The following is a 24,330-nucleotide window of genomic DNA, read 5'->3' on the forward strand; positions in this document are numbered from 1 at the left end:
TCAGGATCTCATTTTGCCCAACGGTGGTACCCCAGCAGGTACTTCGAGTCCAGCTTCTTCATCTTCCCTTCTCAACAGACTTCAGCTTGATGATGACATTGATGGTGAGACCAGAGATCTCTTTGTCACAGTTGATGACCCCAAGAAGCATGTCTGTACCATGGAGACCTACATTACGTATAGGATCACCACCAAAGTAGGTCCTGTCATTACCTTCCACCCCTGTTGAATGGTCTTAATGAGTTGGAGGCCTACCTTCATGGTTCTTGCTTTCTCCCTTCCCTTTGTATGACTCGATTCACCTTCATTCAATGGTGGATGTGGCTTTTTGATACAGAGTAGATGTATTCAGATTAAAAGGATTATATGTGAATTTTTAATCTTAAAACGGAGAAATTGTGACTGCGGTCTTTCAAATAAAACATTTAATCCCTCGACTTTCACCTATTTTTGGTCATGATATTATTTAATGTTAATAATATCACATTACTATTGAAATTTATGAATTGCTGTATCATTCGAAATCTCTGGCAAGACCATGGTTGTAATTTGGTGTATTTGAAATGGATCATAGGGGGAGGGGAAGAAGAGAAGATTAGGAACAAATATTTATTGCATTTTTGCTGTGTGCTAGGTGGGTAGTGGACAGGGTACTGAGATTGTCTGGCTTAATGTTCACAGCAACCCTAAAAGGTAGATCTTCTAGTTATAATTTTAGAGATGAGGAAACTGAGGCAGAGACTTTAACTTGTTCACTGTTTCAAAGTAGGTAACCAGGATTCTAAGTTGAATTTTTAGGACTATCAATCCCATATTTTTATTTTCAAATCCATACTCTTAAGCTAATTCTACTTATAAAAGAGTAACTTTAATGTATCTTTACTTTTTCAATTGTTTTTTCAATATTTTAAGTAGCAGTACAATTTTAGGTTTCAAGCAGTGTTTCTTATCCTTGGCAGTATTGATGTTTTGGACTGAATAATTCTTTGTTGTGTGTGTGAGGGGGTGTCCTATGCATTGTAGGATGTTTCCCAGCATGCCTGGTCTCTACCCACTAGATGCCTGTAGTACCCACCTCCAACCTCCAGTGGAGACAACTAAAAATGTCTCCAGACATTGCCAAGTATTCCCTGGGGACAACATTACTCCTGGTTGAGAATCACTGATCCAGAGGAAGAATAACAATATTTACACTATTAGGAGAAAATATACTTGATCGCTATGTATATATATATCAATACATAAACGTATACTTCTACTGGTTTTACTTAGTTACCAGCTTATTATAAAAGGATACATTAAAAAAGAAACAAACCCGAAAATGGAGTCATTTGTTTCCCAGTACAGTAGACCAAGACTTAATTACAGTTTCAACCTATCTCAGGAGTCATCACTTTATATTTTTGAATAAAGAAAGTACTTTGTTCAGGAAACCATCCTGTTTGTTGGTATTCCCCCGCCACCACAGGCCACATGATGAAGAAGGATTTACAGATATTTTTAGAAGTTTTAATAGATTGAAGGTGGCTTTGTGAATGGTATTAGGAGAAGTGTTTATGAATACCTCTCTCTTCTGTGCCTTTTCTCTTTTTCATTGTAGAAAATAAATGATTTTTTAAAATATTTTAAAGTTTACTTATTTTGAGAGAGAGAGAGAGTGTGTATGTGTGAGCAAGGGAGGGGCAGACAGAGGGAGAGAGAATCCCAAGCAGGTTCTGCACTGTCAGCACAGAGCCTGATGTGGGGCTGGATCCCATGAACTGTGAGATCATGACCTGAGCCGAAATCAAGGCTTAACCGACTAAGCCCCCCAGGTGCCCCTGAATTAAGTTTTTATTTTGAAAATTTAGTAGGTTCTGTACTTGTCTAAATTCTTTGGGGGGGAAAAAGGCAGAGAGTAAAGTACACTCAGATTTGATCTTTTATTGGATGACAGTGCTATATTTAGAATTTTTTTTTTAACATTTATTTATTTTTGAGACAGCGAGAGACAGAGCATGAACGGGGGAGGGGCAGAGAGAGAGGGAGACACAGAATCGGAAGCAGGCTCCAGGCTCTGAGCCATCAGCCCAGAGCCCGACGCGGGGCTCGAACTCACGGACCGCGAGATCGTGACCTGAGCGGAAGTCGGATCCTGGACCGACTGAGCCACCCAGGCGCCCCTGACAGTGCTATATTTAAAAAATGATGCGAGTACTGGAGCACTGTCTCAGTCTTTTAAGCCTCCGACTCTTGGTTTCGGCTCAGGTTGTAATCTCACAGTTCGTGAGTTTGAGCCCCATGTCGGGCTCTGTGCTGACAGCATGGAGCCTGCTTGGGATTCTCTCTCTGCTCCTCCCAGGCTTGCATGCTCTCTCTCTCAAAATAAATAAACGAAAACATTTAAAAAATTGTACAAGTACTATAAATACTTTATTGTGAAAAATAAAGTAAATGATGATAAAGACCAAATACAAGTCTCACTTAGCCCTTCTCACTTAAGTTGTTCTCGCTAAATGCTGCCATTGTTGAAATTTGGTATACATCCTTCCCAGTCTTTTTTTGTGTTTACATATGTGCATATATAGTTAAAATATATATAATTCAGATTTCACTGCAATATTGTTTTCTAACTTCCCCTCTACAATATTTTTGAAGACCTTTCCATGTTCATATGAATATAGAGAGAGCTTAGTTTTTTAATCTCTATTTATGCAATGATTATAGAGTATCTTTTCCCTATGGACATTTCAGCCTTTGTCAGACGTTTCTTTGCTATTACTGCCCTGTCGCTTTCTGCACCTGGTTCGCATTAGAAAATTTGTCCACGTATGTGTGCACATGTACATGCATCCACGCAGTCTTCCCCTGTCACCGTTGTCCCCGGGTGCCTGTTATTTCTCAGGCAGTGATCTAGATGCTTAGATGGATGTTAGGTCGTCAGAGGTCCTAGGTTGATACCCGTCTTCCCGTGAATTATTTCCGTTTTTTGCCCCAGGGCCAACGTATTTTTTACTCTGTAGTCAGCGAAATGCAAAACCTGTTTTTCTGAAATTTATGCTCTAAAACAGCTGAATGACGAGGTGACCGCCTCGCTGGCACAGCAGTGCTCGCCAGCCTTACCACTTCCCACCCTCCTTGACTCCTCTGCCCTGCAGCGGACCTCCCAGAATGCCAGTACTGCGGGACCTCTGTTCACTGAGTCACAGGCTCAGGCGCCTGCTGCTGGCCACCGCTCTCCCCTGTGCCCGTCTGTTTCCGTCCTTCCTTACCCCCTTTCCTCGGTGTTCTTGTCTTTGTCCCTTCTTTGTGGGGTTATTTGATTCCCTGTAAGTCAGAACTTTTCCAAGTTCTAATTCCACATTTTCACTTCTCTGTGATGCTCCCACCTCTGGGTGAGCTCATTGCAGAATTAAGTTTTACTTCTTACTGTCAATTCTGTCTCAAACCAGAGTCCTTTTCTTTTCCTGGTTCAGGTAATCACACCAAGGTTAATGTCTTGGTGGTGCATTTGGGACCTTCTTTCTGAACGTTGCATTAAAGCGTATCTACACATATCACTACGTAGCCACGCACCCTGTGATGTGTGGGGATGAGAGGAGGATTACAAACAGGAACACAGGGTCTCACACACTGGTCTTGCCCTGGGACCCCCACTTCTGCTGTGGTTTTCTAGCAGAGATAGTGGTCAGAGGATGAGGTTGTACAAATACTTTATTACTTTGAGCTTTGACTCCCCTGTCCTACTTCAGATTCCTGATGACCAAAGCTGGACAAAGTAGAGAGCTGCTTTTGCTTGAGATAAAATGAGCCTAGGACTGAGAGCCAATGCAGGCAGAGCCCTTCTCTACCCCAACCCAAGTCATGGGCACCTTCCCTCTCCAGTCTGGTGGGGAGCCAGCCTGGGCATTTTCTTTTTTTTTTTTTTTTTTTTAATTTTTTTTTTAATGTTTATTTATTTTTGAGACAGAGAGAGACAGAGCATGAACAGGGGAGTGTCAGAGAGAGAGGGAGACACAGAATCTGAAACAGGCTCCGGGCTCCGAGCTGTCAGCACAGAGCCCGATGCAGGGCTTGAACCCACGGATCGCGAGATCGTGACCTGGGCCGAAGTCGGACGCTCAACCGACTGAGCCTCCCAGGCGCCCCAGCCTGGGCATTTTCAAGGCAAGCAGGCAGACCCTGGCTCTTCTCTGCAGGCTTTTAGAAAGTATCATCATCATAGTAACTAATTACTGAGCACTTACCATGTGCTGGTGCTGTGCTTTTTTTGTAACAGAAACCTTTTATTTTATCTAAGTAATACGTGCTTGTTGTAGAGAAACTAGGAAATTCAAGTAAGCTAAAACAATAAAATAAAAGGGCATCTATAAGCTCACCAGCCGGAAATAATCATTTCTAAATTTCTGAGCAATTTGTCTCTATCCACGTACGAAAATGAGTATTCTGCAGGCTGCCCATTCACTGCATGTGGTGCGGCATCTTTCTCTGCTAGCAAATGCCAGTAAGCACACCGTCATGCTGTCACTTCTAAGACGACAACAGTGCTCTGCTATATGGGTGAGCTGCCATTTATTTCGTGCCAAGTGCTTTAAATATATTGTCAGTTAATCCTCTGTATACCGCTCACTGAAGCAGGTATAGGTGGTGTTTTTCCTTTGTGGATGAGGAAACGGAGACACAGACATATTAAGAAAATTACTCAAAGACATGCAGCTGATGTGTGATGGAGCTAGAACTTGAATCCAGATCTGTCTATGCTGTACTTCCACAAGGCATGATTTTCCAGAGAGGGATGGCTCCACCCACTTCCCCAGCACTGTGCACCGTCTACTACCTGGCTTGGCTGTTGAAACTGATGAAGTGGAAATAGACAGGAGCCTTCAGCTTCCTTTAGGAGCTGTCCTCCTCTTGTCTCTTACCCCATCTCCTTAGTAAGCACCAAGTCTTGTGCCCCAACTGGCTCTTCTCAGGCTAGGTGCCACTTAGAGATCAAGGATACACAAGGATTGCAAAGCGGGCGTTAGATTTGATGACAAGAGGGCTATCCGTGACTGTGGTGAGCGCAATTGCCCTGGGGTCGTGGGGCAGAACCCAGTTGGCAGTGGGTTCGAGTGAGTGAGAAGAAAGACACGAGTGTTGGCAGTTTGCAGGTGAAGTGAGAACAGGAGCTGGAGGAGGTGCGGACTTGAAGGGAGGGGGGCGCTTTTTGTTTGGTTTTAAGGATGGACATGACCTGTGTAAGTGCCCAGAGCCCAGTGTTGCTAGAGGAGACATTCAGGTGAAGTTTGGAGGGGAGGATGGAAGCCGCAGAGCAGAGAGGGCGAATAGCCTGAGCAGAAGTGGATGGAATGAGTGGCCTCTTTTGGGGGAGGTATACTTTTTCCATTGTTTCTAGAGGAGGAAGGGAATTTTTGTCCTGTTTGGTTTTTGTGGCAGCAAGTTGAGGGCTCTGTGCTTCTAGCTGCAGTTTTCCCTCGAGGTCTTCTGCTAAGAAGGAAGGGGAGGTTTAGAAGTAAGGCTGAGAAGTTTTCAAGACTTCTACAGGCTTCTCATTAACTGATGTGGAAAATGAGAGAGAAAGAGCTGACCAAGGAAGTATGAGACTACTTGGCAGTGTTGAGGGTCCAGTGGTAGATTTTATTGTGTCAGTTAGTGTGTTTGCCCGATGTTGCTTTTCCTCCAGGAGCGTGCTCACACACCTGGGTCTAGTAAGCAGGAAGTGCACGGTTGCATTTTTGCCAAAGTCGTGTGAATGGACACTAGGAAAGGGATATTTAGGATATTGGCAAATAAAAGGGGATAGGTTATGGAATTGATGCTGAATAAGAAAGGAAGTAAATATGGGATTGGACAGAATGTCAAGGAATTGTAGGTTCCAAGAGGCTGCAGAACCAAGGGTGTCGGGAAATGGAAGAGTCTGAAATACAGGAGGTGCTGGTTAGATAGAGGGAGGTCTGAACTTCTGCCAGGTGACAAAGCCTGATGGGAGTGGAAGGAGACGCTGGTGGCTCACAGGTGGGTGTTGTGTGCATGAACCACCTGGATCTCAGGGGCACCCAGACTCTGGAAGGGCTTTGGAAAGGAAGCCCAAGAGCTAGGCACTAGAGTCTTCTGGGAATCAGGAAAAGGATGGGTGTCAGCAGATGACAGGTGTGAGAGGTATAGAGACACATACCTTGATGGCCTGAGCCTCTGAAGGGTTTTCATGGGGCTGGGGAGCAGTGTGGAGTGAAGGGGATAGCAACAGCACCTCTTGGTCTTGGGGGGTGGCGTGGAGTTTGTGAGATGTGAGAAAATGAGCAGCGTTCTACCTGATGGGACAGCAGGGAGGCTGTAGTCCCAGAGGAGAGCCAGCTTTCAGAATCTGAATAAGTGGAAGAAGGACAGGAATTTAATTACGGAATGGGTGTTCCAGAAGGGCTTGGTGTAAAATGAAGCTCTGAGAAAGGAAGCCCCGAGGAGCGTGAGGAGAGACCAGAAGCCTCCCTGGTCATGATTCTCAGGTACCCTCTTAGGGTAGCAGGGTTTTGAAGCAGGATGAGATTAGCTGGCTAATATTTGACAAGGGAAGAGGGCCCTTTGCAGGGAAGGGACGGGGATCCGGCTATGGCTTGGACAGATGACATTTCTGATGAAGACCAAATGTCTCTAGAGTAAACTGGTTGTAAATTTTGGGTTGAATGGGAATTCTTTGGAGGGGCTCCAGGCCACAGTAGTTAGGCACATCAGCTCCTGAGGAATAAGAGTTCTTTTGTGGTAAGATGAGGCCCAATGGACAGATGCTCTGCGGGGTGGGGGGATTGATTGCCCTGTGGATCTGTGCTAGGTGTTCTAAAGTGTTGAATTTGCAAAACAAAAACAAAACACACAAAACACACACACACACACAAAGACCACAAGTTGGCAGGGATGCCTAGAGATATTCACATAGAATGATGGCAAAAATGAATATTCTTCAGTACAACTCTTGCACTCTGTTACCTATTTGTAGATCTGACTTTAGGTGAGTACCCATGACCTTGTGATCTTGTGGGGCATTCTAGATTTTGGAGAGACACAAAACAGTATAGTGGTTGTCTCTGATAATGGAACTGTGGGTGTACCCTTTTCTCTTTTTTATTGTTACTAGAAAATAGAGCAAAAAACCCCTTTTTACTTTATTCTCCTTACCAAGTTAGACCCTGAATTTCACAGAGGAAAATTTTACTACATGCTCCTGGTTGGAGTTTTTATTGGCCTGCATATTTTAGGAGTACTCTGAGTCTCAAAACTGACTGGGTTTCTCTCCAGAAATCCACAGTAGTGTCTGTGGCCCAGTTTTAGCAGGTGTGCAGAATTCCACGGTGAGTGTGCCTAGCCTCATTTGTGGCTCTAGTTTTTCTCTCTGTCCTTGTTTTTTTTTTCCCTTGATCTTTCTCACCTACTTCTAATTTGTGTCATTTAATCATATTTCATGTATCATATATCTTTTCTAGAACAAACTGTGATAAAAGTAAAGTATCATGAATATCCTTCTGCTTCATGATAGTTTTTGTTTACCTTATTGCTTTCCAAAGCATCAAATTTTTACTCCTTTATTTAAGCCATTATATCCATAAAGGAGCTTTATTTTTTGTGTGTGATTATGAAAGTATATGAGAATTGGGGCACCTGAATGGCTCAGTCGGCTAAGCATCTGATTTCAGCTCAGGTCATGATCTTACAGTCCATGAGTTCTAGCCCCGCATCGGGCTCAGTGCTGACAGCTCGGAGCCTGGAGCCTGCTTCAGATTCTGTGTCTCCCTCTCTCTCTGCCCCTCCCCTGTTCATGCTCTCTGTCTCTCTCTGTCTCTCTCTGTCTCAAAAAATAAATAAACATTTTAAAAAATTTATAAAAAGAAGTATTATATGAGAATGGTAGAAGATTTGGAAACAAGGATGGATATATGAGACACACTACCTAATATGCTAACGAGGCACCTAATAAGGATGAGTATAAAAAAGGACAGTTGTCATTATGAGTTCTAGATTTTTTCTAACCTTTTATATCCATATTTTTATTTATTTATTTTTTATTTTTTTATTAAAACATTTTTTTTCAACGTTTTTTATTTATTTTTGGGACAGAGAGAGACAGAGCATGAACGGGGGAGGGGCAGAGAGAAAGGGAGACACAGAATCGGAAACAGGCTCCAGGCTCCGAGCCATCAGCCCAGAGCCTGATGCGGGGCTCGAACTCACGGACCGCGAGATCGTGACCTGGCTGAAGTCGGACGCTTAACCGACTGCGCCACCCAGGTGCCCCTATATCCATATTTTTAATACAAATGAAATCATAATGTATGTGCAATTAATTTTGAATCTTGGTGTTTTTTTCTTCAAACTATACTGAAGCAGGGGTGCCTGGGTGGTTAGTCAGTTAAGGATCTGACTCTTGATTTCGGCTCAGGTCATGAGATAGAGCCCCGCGTCGGGCTCCATGCTGAATGTGGAGCCTGCTTAAGATTCTCTCTCTCTCTCCTTGTCCCTCTTCTTCTCATGCTCTCTCTCTCTGTCAAAAAAAACTATGTTGAAGCATATTTGATGTTAAAGATGTCTTACAGACATGATTACTGATAATCATAGAATAAATATCCTATAACTTAACTGTTTTTATTGTTGGACATTTAGGTTGTTTTGATTCCTTTCCTATTTTATTTTATTGTATTTTAAAGTTCATTTATTTATTTTGAGAGAGAGTGCGCACAAGCAGATGAGGGGCAGAGAGAATGAGAGACAGAATCTCAAGCAGGCTCTGTGTCATCACCTCACGAACCATAAGATCATGATCTGAGCCAAGATCAAGAGTCAGACGCTTAACTGAGCCACCTGAGTGCTCCATTCCTTTGCTATTTTAAATAGTACTGCAGTGAACATCATTATACAAATATCTTTGCTACCGTTTAAAAAGTATTTTCTAATGGTAGATTCCTAGAAGTAGAATGGTAGGAATTAAAGACAAAAATAAATAAACCATAAATAAAGGAGAGAACACAGGTTAATATTTTTAAAAGCTTGCAATGGGGACAGCATTCTTATTCATGACACCAAACTGTAGCCACCATAAAGGGGAATAATGGCTGAATTTTAAAATTCTGTATCAGAAAAACCCTTTGCTATAAAGAACTTACACAAGTGAAAAAGACCTGACTGACAATTTAAAAAAAGAAACTCCTCACAAAGAAAATCTATAGCCAACAAATATTTCAAAGGATGTTCGACCCCAATAGTCATTAAAAACAAAAGAAAACAGGGGCACCTGGGTGACTCAGTTGGTTGAGCATCTGACGTCAGCTCAGGTCATGATCTCATGGTTTGTGAGTTCGAGCCCTGCGTCGGGCTCTGTGCTGACAGCTCAGAGCCTGGAGCCTGCTTCAGATTCTGTGTCTCCCCCTCTCTACCCCTCCCCTGCTCACACTCTGTGTCTCTCTGTCTCTCAATAATAAATATATGTTAAAAAAATAAAACAAACAAAAGAAAACAAAGATGATGTACTATTTTTCAGTTGTAAGTCCATTAAAGACAACCACTGGTTGAGGAGAATATGCAGTTAAGAATATAAGTTGATATATTTCTGGAAGCAGTTTGTCAGTTAAAACTACACGTACTCTTTTCTCTAGTAATTCTGTCTTTAGGAATTTAAGAGATTCTTAGATTTGAACTTGCTAACAGAAAGATATCTAAGAATTGTTAGAGACTTAGAAAATATGAGTGAATGAATGGATATGCATAGAAAAAATATGGAAAGATATAAACCATAATACTAATCATGGGTTTTTTTTTTCCCTCTTAATTTAAGAGAGTTTATGACCGATCTTTATTTTTTCTTCTTTTATTTTTCCTGAAGTTTTAAAATAAGTATGTCTAACCTGAGTAAGTCGAAGGGGAAAAAAAAAAAGCCAGTTCCCCGACAGTGAGCTTGTTTACAGCGGAAACAAAACTTGTGTTTTATCATACTGCTTTTTATAGTTACCAAATACTGATTTCAAAGTTAGACACGTTACATAAACTACAATTTATGAAGAGGATTTTCAAAAGCATAATAAAGAGAAGTGGTTGATAACATGTAACGTTTAGGAAGGCAAAAAGTAGACTCCTCCATCACTGCATTTACAGTGAAAACAGGTTGCATTTGCCACACATCACAATCCACCTTTTATGGGCCCATCGTCGGCAAGTCCTCAGATGGAGCCTGGTGGGGGATTTGAAGAATGTCCCTTCCAACCCTCTTCTTACTGTTGAGGAAACCTAGGCTCTGGGAGGCTTAGTGGCGTCTCAGGAATCTGGTAGGTGCTAGGAATGCTCCTGCCCAGGCCTTTCCTCACCCAGCCTTGGAAGGAGTGTCAGCCTACCTACCCTTCAAATTTCCATCAGCCTCATGCCTGAAAATTCATCAGCAGTGATTTTTTTTTCTTCTAATTCAAGCATTCTTTTTTTTTTTCCTCCCCAATTCGACAATGCTGATTCACTCGGGGAGTCTTCTAATAAATCACAAACACTTAGGTTGAATGAATTTCCTCACGTCTTCCCACCTGTACCCTCCATCATAGGGGAAGGTTGTGCATGGGACTTTGGAAAGGGGAAAAGCTACAGAAAGAGTTAATTGGGGTTCAGTCCAAGACCGAATCCTTTAATTTCACAATTTTGCTTGGACTGTGTGAGCACGGCTTTTGGGAAGGGTGAAATCATAATTTTCAATGCCAACGCTGTTCCCAGCTTTTTCTTTGATGGCTAACGCTTGTTCATATGTTTTTAAGATTTTCTTAGGGTCATGGATTAAAACAGACTTTCGGCCTGAAAGAGTAAATTTATAAAATGTGGCTTGAGCCATTTTTATTTTTGACCTTTCATTTCTGAGAGCTATGACTGTGGTATATAGTCTATACCCTCATAGGGGAAAATGCTTTAGCTGAGACACGGTTTTAGTCTGGGCAAACTAACGTGTAAAAATCTTGTTTTGGTATAAATTAATTTCATTTTATTTAGCACTGGTTTTCATTACCAGAGTGCTGCAATCGCAATTTCAGAAAAATTAACAAGAACAGAGATGAGATGAGATGAATATTTTTCTGCAGTACAATGACATCTTGGCATTCCTTTCTAGTTTTTTTTTTCTAATCATCTAAAATACAATATAGTTCCAAGGTTATAGTTTTCGCAGAATATGGCACATGAAACAAGACGTTTTCTATTTTCATCCAATCTGGCTCTTGAACGAGCAGGTGTGCCCTTAGCTCTTTCTGTCTGCTTGTCTTCCCTCAGCCTTTGATAAAACTTGTCAGCATATTCAGCAGAAGGTGGAGACTTCATTTCTTTTAACAGAAAACATGGATTGGGATTCAGTAGCAATATCCTCAGAATTATTCTGCTAAAAGAAATCCTCAAAGTTAAGCCTGGAGGAAATGAATCAAATGTTTCTAAACACATTCTGAGGGATAGTGGAGTTCCATTTCCTAAGGGCAGGGGGAAAAAAACAAAAACAAAAGCCTCGACATTTTCATTCTAGATCCTGGATTTTTGAGCCGGGCCCTGGGGGCCTGGACTCCTCATTTTGTGTTGGTAATTGCTGCCTTTTGGCTGGTGCTTTGGTGGAAGGAAAGTGTGTTCTTGCCCAGTTTGGTTTTTCAAAGAGAGCTTTTTTCCTTCCTTTCTGCCAAGACATGGTACTATTCCCTTAGACTTACTTTGTTCCACCTTTCTTATTTGCAGAGTACGCGGGTAGAGTTTGACCTGCCAGAATATTCTGTTCGTCGAAGATACCAGGATTTTGACTGGCTGAGGAACAAACTGGAGGAATCCCAGCCGACTCATCTCATTCCCGTAGGTACTAAGTCATTACAGCTGGTTCCTCTCTTTTCCTTCGTTGTCCTTCCTGAGGATGTTTACTCAGCCCTCACCCCTTAAATTCAGGGCAGATTCTGTCTTACCTTTTATACCACATTCTCGCACCAAACGTACATGAAACATTTTCACAGATGCTATCCGATGTATCACGTTCGGGGTTTTGGCTTCCGGTTTGCTGTCCTCATGCTGGTTTCTTGAGTAGGCTGGGGTAGATTTTCACTTTCATTATGACAGTTTTTTGAGGTATAAAGAGTCCTAATTCTGATTTGCTGCCACTGAAAGACTGTCTGTTTTACTACCTTTCCAGACATACGTTCTTGAGGTTTGGGCAGCTGCCACCAGGTGATGCCTCGCATGACAGCCAGCTGGGCTCTCTTTAGACACACGGGTAGTTCAGGGAGCAGGAATCTAGCACGGCGCCGTTCAATCCTAGTTTTTCATTTCAAAAACAGACCCCAAGCCACCTAACTCCGTTTACAGCAGCAGCATAATATTTATCTATTACTCATATCTACCCATTAAAAAAAACAGAACTAGAGCAAATAAAATTTAAAAGACTACTTAAATCAACATACATATTGAGTATTTTTCTGACTACTTTTTTTCCCCCAGTAGAAATAATAACCATTTAGACCCCAGATGTTTCTTGGGTCTTTGGGGACTTGAGCGCAATTTGGGTCATAAAACTCTTCAGAGAGGCTTTATCTTTCAGTGAAACCCTTGGTTGAATAACTTCTTAGCACTGCCAATTTTCATGTTGCGCATGCATCTTCCGGTGCTTTCCCGCCATGGTTCGAAGAGGCTGAATATGCCGTGATAGAAATGATGGAGTTTGCCGGGGACTGCATTCTTTCTCAGGGGAAGAAACTCATTTTTAAGCAGTTGGAACTGTTACTTAAAATAGAATCGTCATTGGGCAAAACTGGCAGCTGTGAATCATTTTTTTCATAGACTTTGTATTCGACAACAGTTTTAGATTTCCAGAATGATTGCGAAGGTAGTGTAGTGGATTCTCATATAGCCCACACCTGCCTTTGCCTAACGTTTTACATTAGTATGGCACATTTGTCCCAATTAACGAACCAGTAAGGATTCATGATTACCGACTAAAAGTCCTTTATTCAGATTTCCTCAGTTTTGCCTAATGTCCTTTATCGGTTCCAGGATCGCATCTAGGATGCCACCTTCCTTTTAGCTGTCATAGCTCTGTAGGTTCTTCTTGGTTGTGATACTTTCTCAGGCTTTCCTTATTTTCTATGGCTTTGACAATACTCAAAACTGTCAGGCGTTTTGTGGAATGTCCCTCATTTGAGATTTGTCTGATGTTTTCCTCATGATTAAACTTAGGGTAATGTGTTTTGCTGGGGGCAGGGGAAGTGCCGTTCTCATCACATCATACGAAAGGTACATGCTATCAGCAATATTTATCACTGTTGATATTAACCTCAATCACCTTATTTGACGTAGTGCTTGTCAGGTTTCTCCACTATACGGTTACTCTTTTTTTCTCTCCTGTTCCATGCTGTACTGTTTGGAAGGAAGTCAGGCGTTCTTTATGTTTAGCTCACACTGTGCCTGAGGGGGAATTATGCACCACCTGCTGGCAGCTAGTGTATTTGAAGTTTGGTTAGACAGAGACACCTGCTGGTAGCACTCATGCATCGACCCTGAAGCCAGAACTGAAAGAGGATGGAAGTCTCCAGAATGCCTGGGGAATGAGTATCTTTGAGTATGGTTTCCTGTGGTCAGGGTAGAAACAATGAGTAGGAAAGTACTCTAGAAGCAAATGGAGACATAAATTTATTCATAAATTCTTGGTACATGTTTGGGGTGGAGAGAGATATAATATAGGAAGGCATCTGTAACTCAAACATGAAAGTCAAACTGGAAACAAATTCTTGTTTTCCCCTTCAGACGTCATCCTCCAGCAACTTGACTAGAAACTGTCTATCTGTTATTAAGCATCGACTTTGTGTTAGTCTTTTACTAGGCCTGGTAAGTACTGTGGGGGAGGTCAGGGGTTATAATATGGACAAGGGACCCTGCCTAGAAAGTTTGTTGTCAAATAGAGACCTAGTAGACATGCAACATATAACTATTGTTTATATTTTCATTTTTTTAATCTAAAAAAACGGGTTTATTAAGATATAATTCATACACCATACAATTTGCCCATTTAAAATATACAAGTCAAGGGCTTTTAGTATATTTAGTATTAGTATTTAGTATATTTGTATATCAATATTTAATATATTTAGTATACAGAGTTGTGCAACCACTAGCATGATCAACCTTAGAGCCTTTTCATCATCCCAAAAGAAACCTTCCTCTCCTTGCTTGTAACTCCTAAACTTGTCTTTTCCAGCACCTGGCAACCACTAATCTCTCTGTCTCTATAAATTTGTCTATTCTGGACATTTCGTATAAAGTAGAGTCATACAGTATATCGTCTTTTGTGACTAGATTTTTCTCACTCTGCATAATGTTTTCAAGGCTAATCTGTGTTGAGGGACTTGTCAGGACTTCATTACTTTTTATTTTCGAATAATATTACATTGTATGGACCTGTCACTTTTAGTCTACCTGCTCACATTTGATGTCAGAGTTATTTCCGCTTATTGGCTACTATGAGTAACGTGGCTGTGAACATTCGTGTGCAGGTTTTTGTGTGGTCTCATTTTTCTTGGGTGTATACCTGGGAGTGTCATTGCTGAATCATATGTAACTGTATATTTAATCTTGTAAGAAACTGCCAGGCTGTCTTCCAAAATGGCTGCATCATTTTGCGTTCCCACCAGCAGTGTATGAAGGTTCCAGTTTCTCCACATCTTCCTCAACACTGTTATTATTTGCCTCTTTGATTATAACCCTCCTAGTAGGTGTGAAGTGGTATCTCCTTGTGGTTTCGATTTGCATTTCCCTGACGGCTGAATGTTTTTTACGTACTTCTTGGCCATTGGTCGTCTTCCCTGGAGAAATATCTTTAAGATCCTTTACCCATTTTAAAATTGGGTTATCTTTTTGTTATTGCGTTGTATTAGTTCTTTATATAATCTAGACACAAATCCCTCATTAGAGATAACAATTTGCAAAAAGTTTTACTGATGAATGAGTTGTCTCTTTACTTTCTTTTTTTTTTTAACTTTTTAAAAATGTTTATTATTTATTTTTGAGAGAGAGAGAGACAGACAGACAGAGCATGAGCAGGGGAGGGGAGGCGAGAGAGGGAGACACAGAATGCAAAGCAGGCTCCAGGCTCTGAGCTGTCAGCACAGAGCCCGACGTGGGCCTTGAACTCATGAACTGTGAGATCATGACCTGAGCCGAAGTTGGGTGCTTAACTGACTGAGCCACCCAGGTGCCCCTTTCTTTACTTTTCTGATGGTGTCTTTTGGAAGTGCAAAGGTTTTTTATTTATTTATCTGTTTATTCTTTCACTGTGCTTAAAGGTGTCTTATCTAAGAAATAATTGCCTAATCCTAGGTCATGAAGATTTACACCTGTGTTTTCTTTTAAAAATTTTACATGCTAAAATCTTTTTTATATGCTAAATGCTTCTAAAATTTTATGTACTAAAAGGTATGTAGCTCGTACCTTTTAGTTTTTTATCCATTTTGAGTTCATTTTTGTACAGTAAGTTTTCATGTCTTTAACTAATGAGGCGGAATATCTTCCCATGACTTTATTGGACTTTGGCATTTCTTTTATGACTTGCCTCTTCATTTTATGTTGTTTTTATTGGTTTGTAAAAACTCCATATCTGCAAATGAAGTTACCCTTCATTTTTGTATATTTAAAAAGCATTTGTTCTGGAGCGCCTGGGTTGCTCAGTCGGTTAAGTGTCCGACTTCAGCTCAGGTTATGATCCTGCGGTTTGTGAGTTCGAGTCCCACACTGGGCTCTCGTGCAAAAGCCCGTCTCAGATCCTCTGTCTCCCTCTCTCTCGGCTCTTCACCCTCTCTCAAAAATAAACATTTAAAATTTTTTATGAAAACATAAAGAAGCATTTGTTTTGATGTGACATGGGAGGACTGTACTTTTTTCAGGTGGTGAAAACCACTGTTGTGTTTTTCTGTTTTCTGTTGTTCCAGAACCACTTATGAGTAATCATTCATTTTTATCATCATTTGTGCATCAGACCAAATCATGCATCAGACTTGCGTGTGCTTGGGCTGCTTCTGATCCTGTGGTTCATCGATCTTTCTAGTCTGGTGCCCCTCCTACACTATCTGAATTATTATGACTTTACAGAACATTTCAACATCTGGTTGTACAGGTCCTCAACTCGCCTCCACCTGCCAATATACTTGTTTTCAGGGCTTTTCTAGCTGTTTGCACATGTTTTATTTTTCAAGATGAACTTCAGAGTCTTTTGAATTAGTCGGAAAATTTGGGAGAATGAGTTTCTGGGTGTGTGTGTGTGTATGTGCGCCAGTTTAAGTCAGCTATGGTTAAAAATGTGTGAGAATTCCTGACCTTTCCGATTATACTACTTGTGTTAGGAACATGGAGATCAAGTTCCCATTTTACCTGGGCTTCACTGGGACCATGTGCAGTTGTAAGCGAACAGCCAGCCAGACTGCGGTTCTAGGGAGAAACCCACATTCTTTCATTTTCCTTTCCCCATTGACTGTCCTCAGGCCTGTTTCCAGCCCCTCTGACTCTGAACTTGGCAGCTTCTGGGGCTGTACTGGAGAAACGCAGCCCTTTACTTCCTAGGCCAACCTTTCCTTTGCCTGAGTAGAATCACAAGATGGTCAATATTGACTGACTTTTCTCTCAATTCAGTCTTTTCTGCTTTGTGTCTTTAACAAATTCTGGCCTGTTAACAGTACTTTGATATTTTCTAGGGCTGCAGCACACACACATATATAAGTAAATATATATGCGTGCATTTAAGTTTATTGATTTATTTTGAGAGAGAGAGAGAGAGAGAGAGAGAGAGAACGCACGCACACAAGAGGGGGAGGGGCAAGGAGAGGAGAGAGAGAATCGCAAGCAGGCTCTGCATTGTCAGTGCAAAGCCCCATGTAGGGCTTGAACTCACGAACCATGAGATCATGACCTGAGCCGAAACCAAGAGTCTGATGCTTAACCAACTGAGCCACCCAGGCTCCCTCTATATATTTTTTTCTTTTTATATTTATTGCTTTATTGCTCTGCAACTTGAAAAGCAGAAATGCTCACATGTTCTTAAAAGGTCACCTTACACCTAGAAGAGTGCTGGATGTGTCTGTCATCTAGTAGTGACAACTCACTGTATTATCTTTATAGTCAGAGTCACAGGAACGTCTTCATTGTAACATGGTTCTTGTTTCCTAGTTTATTTTTTGGCTCAGAAGTTGGTTATAATACTTCTTTTGCTGGGGGCACAACCAGTTATGACAACAGATCTCATGATTTGATGGGTGCGGATAGATTTTGGAGACGAAGCACAAGCATTTATTAAACTCTTTAGTGTTTCATTGTACTGGGAAAGTTAACGTTTGCTTCAATTTTTGTGAAGGAAGCTTTGCTGGAAGGATGCATTCGTATTAATTATATACCCAGTTTGGTAGCGGTAAACTGGTAGGAATTATTAAGAAGAAATTTGTCATGCAGCAACTGTTTTTCTTAATGTGAAATGATCAGTAAAAACTCTAACTTCATTTTCTAGTTGGTTCCTCTTTTTTGTACTGTTAAAAAAGCATATACGTACTTTCAGCTTACTTAGTAGGTTAAGTTAATAAGTAGTTGAACATTGGTTGAGGTTTCAAGTACTTTGAATTAAACCAAGCTTGATGGTGGTTCTTTATGGGGGTAAAGTTTCTTATCTTGATGCTCTTTTATTTATTTGTTTGTTATTTTTTTCTTAGGAGCAGTGTTTTCTGTTTGTTTGATAAGGGTAGGAAAATTAGTTTTCTGTCATGTAGTGGGTGTACTGCTAAGTATTTGTTGAATTGAAATGTGCCATTCATTGCAAATTAATATTTGACGAAGAAGCAATTTAAATGCTGACAAGGGGAAGTTGGACCGTTTCAAGATTGAGCAATTGAAATCTTTGTCCAGATTTCGCACTCCAAAATAGTAGCTTTCCATGACAATCTACAAGAAGCATGCTTTTGTTTCACAGATTATAAGATACTGTCTTATGAATTATTATGAAACAAAATACACGTGAAAGTGCTCTGCCAAAGTATCAAGTGCTATAAAAATGTAAATGTTTTATAAGATTATACCTTGCAATATTTAATGGGTTATTGTAATGCTTTGCAAATAGGATTTTTTGTAGGTTCAACATGTATGGGCATGTGTAGTTTTTAAAAAACGTCTTCCTTATGGAAAATGTTAAATATATGAAAGCAGAGTGATTCAGTGCAATGAACCCTCATGTACTCACACCCAGTTTCGGCATTTATCCCCAGTGGCCGATCTTATTTCATCTCTATTCTTACTCCCCCTCACGCACGCTCCAGCTGAGTTTTTTGTTTTTGTTTTTGTTTTTGTTTTTTTAAGTGATTTAAACAACAAAAATATATTACTTTATAGTTCTGAAGGTCAAAAGTCCAAAACTGGTCTCAGTAGATTAACATCAAGGTGGCAGGTCTGCATTTCCTCTGGAAGCTCCAGGGAGGAGTTTGTTCCTCGCCCTTTCCGACTTCCAGAGGCTTCCTACATCCCTTGGCTCATGGCCCCTTCCCCCACCTTCAAAGCCAGCAGCACAGCCTCTTCTCTGCTCTCTGACATCTGCTTCCATCACCCCAGTTTATTTTAAAAATTGAGGTAAAATTCATATAACATAAAATTCACCATTTTGTTTTTTAAACCCTTTTTTTTAAAGTTTATTTATTTATTTTGAGAGAGAGAGAGAGAGAGCACGAATGGGGAAAGGGCAGAGAGAGAGGGAGAGAGAGAGAATCCCAAGCAGGCTTCACACCACCAGTGCAGAGCCCAATGCAGGGCTCGAACGCAAGAACTGCAAGACCATGACCTGAGCCAAAGTCAGACGCTTAATTGACTGAGCCACCCAGGCACCACTTGTTTGTTTTTTTAAAAGTAGGTCCCACACCCAACACAGAATCTAATGACGCTTGAAGTTACAACCCCAAGATCAGGACATGAGCTAAGAACAAGAGTTGGACACTTAATCGACTAAGCCACCCGGGTGCCTCTAAAATTCACCATTTTATTTATTTTTATTTATTTATTATTTGTTTTAATTTTTAGAGAGCACACATGACCAGGGGAGAGGGGTAGAGGGAGAGAGAGACAGAGAGAGAGAGAGAGAGAGAGAGAGAGAGAGAGAGAGAGAATCCCAAGCAGACTCCATGCTCAGTGTGGAGCCCGAGGCGGGCACTATCCTGACCCTGGGATCATGACCTGAGATGAAATCAGGAGTTGGACATTTAACCGACTGAGTCACTCAGGTGCCCCAAAAGTCACCATTTTAAAGTGTGCAACTCAGTGGCTGTTAGTGTATTCACAGTGTGTTATAATCACCACCACTATCTAATTCCAGAATATCTTCACCACCTCCAGAAGAATCCCATACCCGCTAAGCAGTCACTTCTCATTCCCCTTTTCCCCAACCCAACTATTTTGAATCATGCTCCTTGAACATTGATTGTACAAGGTTTTGTTTGAACACTTACTTTCAGTTATTTGGGCTGCATACCAAGGAATAGAATTCTGGATCATATACTAGTTTTACGTTTAATTTTTTGAGGAGCCGCCAAGCTGTTTCCCACAGGGGCCGTGCCATTTTACATTTTCACCAACGATGTATGAGGGTTCCAATTTCTCCACTACTTGCTTCCTGTTTTTTCCTGTTTTTTTTTTTTTACCCCCCTTTTATAGCCATCCTAGTGGATGTGAAATGGTATACATACCCAGAGGGTTTTTAAAAAACATTTTGGCCTAAAAGATACGTGGAAGTTCCACCCTTTGGTCCACTTCCCCTTTGCCTTCTGTTCTCAATGTTTAGAAGGTAATAAAAAGAGCTGGCATGCAGACGACATCTACCACGTGCTTGGAGCTTTGTTGAGCTCCTCACTTGCTCATTTACAATCTATAGATGTGCCTGATTTCATCAGCAACCCAGATTCCTCTGCACAAACAAGTCAGAAGGTAGAAGGTGAGGCTGATTGTAGGCATGTGCCCTTTAAGGCTTGAAATAGGAAGAAACAAATTTCTGAAGCCCTGTACATGTGGGAATAATAATGGTTAGAAGGAAATTTCTGTTTGCAGAAGGATTCACTGCAGGGTTCCTTTAAATAGCACACTTCCCTGATTCATTAAACATAAAGTTCAATGTACTAAATCTGAAGAATGAATAACTATTTCACATTATCTGTTATGTTAAATGAGGCACACCTAGCCACTTATCTGTTCATTAGGCTTTCCTCCCAAGTCCTATTCAGCATAAGCAAACCAGAATGTGTTCAACAGGAGTCATGAAATACTAACAGAAAAATATCCCCTGGATTTGATAATTAGAAAGTCATCAATCATCTTTAAAAGAGCAGTCTCCGGGGGCACCTGGGTGGCTCAGTCGGTTAAGTGTCCAACTCCTGATTTTGGCTCAGGTCGTGATCTCACAGTTCATGAGATTGAGCCCCATGTTGGGTTCTGTGCTGAAAGGGCAGAACCTGCTTGGGATTCTCTTTCTCCCTCTCTCTCTGGCCCACACAAGCACGCTTTTTCTCTCTCAAAATAAATAAATAAACATAAAAAAAAAAAAAGGAGTCAGCATTGGATGGGGATAAGGCAGAGAAATGTAGCATTGAAGGCAGAACCAAAGACAGCTTTGTTTTGGGTGGAGGAAGGTTATGGGTTGAGAAACCAATGGAAGGAGTGGAAATTAAGATAAATGATTAGGGACACCTGAGTGCCTCATTTGGTTGAGCATCTGACTCTTGATTTCTACTCAGGTCATGATCTTTTTTTTTTTTTTTTTTAATTTTTTTTAATGTTTATTTATTTTTGAGACAGAGAGAGACAGAGCATGAATCAGGGAGGGTCAGAGAGAGAGGGAGACACAGAATCTGAAGCAGGTTCCAGGCTCTGAGCTGTCAGCACAGAGCCCGACACGGGGCTCGAACTCACAGACCATGAGATCAGGACCTGAGCCGAAGTCGGAAGCTCAGCCAACTGAGCCACCCAGGCGCCCCTACTCAGGTCATGATCTTATTGTTCATGGGGTTGAGCCCCGCCTCAGGCTCCGTGCTGAACATGGAGCCTGCTTAAGATTCTCTCTCTCTCCCTCTGCCCCTCTCCCCTGCTCATGCACTCTTTCTGTCTCTCTCTCAAATTAAAAAAAAAGAGAGAAACAATTCTTTCAAAAAGGTTGAATGAGCCCTGAAGGAGGGTGGAGAAGATGTAAGGTCAAGGGGTAGTTGGGTTTATTATTTTTGGTAGGAAGAGAACGAGCCATATTTTTGTAGACTCGGGAACAGAGCCAGCCGAGGAGGAAATGTTGAAGATACAGGAAAGAGAAGGTATAATTAATTGATGACAACATACGCATGATTGTGAAGTAACGGGTCAGAGACACAGATGGGATAGTTAGCTTTGTGGTGAGTTGGGGAGGTATGTTGTCCACAGGGACCTGAGAAATGGACTTGAGATGTCTATCTGTGGAGGAAGCAACATGGTTAGGGAATGTTTATGTGATGCCCTTATACTTGGTTCCTACTTCAGAGACATGGTAATCCGCTTAGTGTTAAAGGTTAAAGGTTGAGGGGTTAAAGGTTGGGGGTTGAGTGTAGGGTTTAAGGACAATGGCTATCTAAGGGAATGGGGGAAGAACTGATCAAAATAAGGAAGTTATCCTAAAGAACAACCATACCGTATTAAGACAGATTCTCCTGTGCTTTTGACTGGGCCAGAACACTGGGCTGAATGGTCTGTATATCTGACCCCGTCCTGTGTTTCTAATATTCTCCCCAGGCATGAGCTCCACTGGATGTCCTACTTGGACATCTTATCTCCATGTGGCTCTGTAATTTTAGTCTTGACCTGACTCCCCTCTCTTTCTTCATTTCCAACCTTTCCACTGTGCTCTCTAGAACTCCTGATCTAGTTAAAAGAAGCCCCTCAGTTCATAGCCTCTTCTCTGCATCGTACTCCCACCATCTCAAGATTTCACTGAACATGGCTGCCTCTGAAGATCAATACTTCCTGAAGCTTCTGCCACTCCGACAACAAAGAACCCCCCTGCCCCCCCCCGCCACTGTTATTGGTGTTCACTCTGTGGCAGGAATTGTGTAAAGCACTTTCAGCCTAGTAGCTAATTTAATCCTTATAACAACACCAAGAGGCTGGCACTATTGCTAGCTTTTTTTTTTGTTTTTTTTTTTTTTAACAAAGAAACCGAGGTACCGAGAGATTACAGAACTTGACCGAAGTCAGAAAGCTTGGCAGAGGTGGGATATGAACCCAGGAGGCATGGAACCACAGTCTTTATTTAGGAGTTAAATCATACTGACTTTCCAAAGCCCTTTCAAGTTGAGGGTTTTGGATCCCCTCATATCTCAAGTGCTGCATTCTAGGGGTGTTGATGTTGCCAGTTTCTAAGTCTTTGAAAGGGTTCTAAATCTGGATTGCTTCTTGATTTCCCCACTCCAAACACCTTAAGATTCCGCTTCTTGGGGTTGGTGAAGTCCTGTGTCTGTTTTTGTGTGTATGTGCGTGAACTTGAGGGTTTCTTTATTTTTAAAGTTCATTTATTTGTTTTGAGAGAGAGAGACAGAGAGAGAGAGAGGGAGAGAGAGAATCCCAAGCAGGCTCCAAATTGTCAATGCAGAGCCTGACATGGGGCTCCAACTCACAAACCGTAAGATCATGACCTGAGCCGAGATCAAGAGTCAGATGTTTAACTGACTGAGCCACCCAGGTGCCCTGAGGGTTTATAATTTAAAAGAAAAAAAAAACTCTATATGGTCAGAATATGGGGCTGAAGGGGGTTGTGGACGTAAATGCTTGTTCCGGTTTTTCCAAATCCTCACCAACATTGTTCTTTTCTTTGTTTTGCTGTTTTTCCTTCCTTCCCTCCCTTATTATGACCATTCTCATGGGTGTGAAATGGTATCTCACTGTGGTTTTGATTTGTATTTCCCTAATGAATAATGATGTGAGTATCTTTTGAAGTGCTTGTTGGCCATTTGTAGGTCTTTGAAAAAAATGTCTACCAATCTTTTGCTCAATTTTTAATGCAAACGTTCTTTTAATATTTCATACCCCAAACATTTTCATATTGCACACTAGCAGACATGCACAGTCTCCCTGTGACTGCAGTAACAAGAAAGGCCTTTTAATCAAGCATTTAATCAAGCTACTATGGGAATAGGTCAAAGCTCAAAGATCCCTCAGTAGCCAGGTAGGTTTAAATTGCCCACAATATTGGCTCAAAGTAAATATTACAGAGAAATTTGTTTGAGTAAGAGCAACGGAAATTACATTAAGATTTTTTTTTAACATTTATTTATTTTTTGAGAGAAAGAGAAAGAGACAGAGCATGAGTGGGGGAGGGGCAGAGAGAGAGACAGACAGACAGACAGACAGAATCCGAAGCAAGCTCCAGGCTCTGAGCTGTTAGCATAGAGCCCAACGCAGGGCTCAAACACACAAACTGTGAGATCATTACCTGAGCCGAAGTCAGCCGCTTAACCAACTGAGCTACCCAGGCACCCCAGGAAATTACATTTTTAAGACCTTTCTTTGCTGTGCAGAAGCTTTTTATCTTCATGAGGTCCCAGTAGTTCATTTTTGCTTTTAATTCCCTTGCCTTTGGGGATGTGTCAAGTAAGAAATTGCTGCGGCTGAGGTCAGAGAGGTCTTTTCCTGCTTTCTCCTCTAGGGTTTTGATGGTTTCCTGTCTCACATTCAGGTCCAGCCACTCTGGAAAACAGTGTGGAGGTTCCTCAAAAAATTAAAAATAGATGTACCCTATGACCCAGCAATAGCACTGCTAGGAATTTACCCAAGGGATACAGGAGTACTGATGCATAGGGGCACTTGTACCCCAATGTTTATAGCAGCACTCTCAACAATAGCCAAATTATGGAAAGAGCCTAAATGTCCATCAACTGATGAATGGATAAAGAAATTGTGGTTTATATACACAATGGAATACTACGTGGCAATGAGAAAGAATGAAATACGGCCTTTTGTAGCAACGTGGATGGAACTGGAGAGTGTTATGCTAAGTGAAATAAGCCATACAGAGAAAGACAGATACCATATGTTTTCACTCTTATGTGGATCCTGAAAAACTTAACAGAAACCCATGGGGGAGGGGAAGAAAAAAAAAAAAGAGCTTAGAGTGGGAGAGAGCCAAAGCATAAGACACTCTTAAAAACTGAGAACAAACTGAGGGTTGATGGGGGGTGGGAGGGAGGGGAGGGGAGGTGATGGGTATTGAAGAGGGCACCTTTTGGGATGAGCACTGGGTGTTATATGGAAACCAATTTGACAATAAATTTCATATATTAAAAAAAAAAAAAGAAC

General features: G+C 41.4%; 1 protein-coding gene across 3 annotated transcripts in view; it reads left to right on the forward strand.

The window, feature by feature from the left end:
- Positions 1–24,330, forward strand: part of SNX30 (sorting nexin family member 30) — a 117,836-nt gene that overhangs the window by 54,104 nt on the left and 39,402 nt on the right. For all 3 annotated transcript variants that reach the window (XM_047068060.1, XM_047068064.1, XM_047068073.1), the window contains exons 2-3: positions 5–196; positions 11,710–11,820. In XM_047068060.1, the coding sequence (XP_046924016.1) occupies positions 5–196; positions 11,710–11,820 (303 nt within the window). The remainder of the gene's footprint in view (positions 1–4; positions 197–11,709; positions 11,821–24,330) is intronic.

This window comes from Lynx rufus, unplaced genomic scaffold, assembly GCF_022079265.1.
Source record: "Lynx rufus isolate CCGP_SWC_20201006 ecotype Redwood Valley unplaced genomic scaffold, mLynRuf1.p SCAF_10, whole genome shotgun sequence".
NCBI lineage: Eukaryota > Metazoa > Chordata > Mammalia > Carnivora > Felidae > Lynx > Lynx rufus.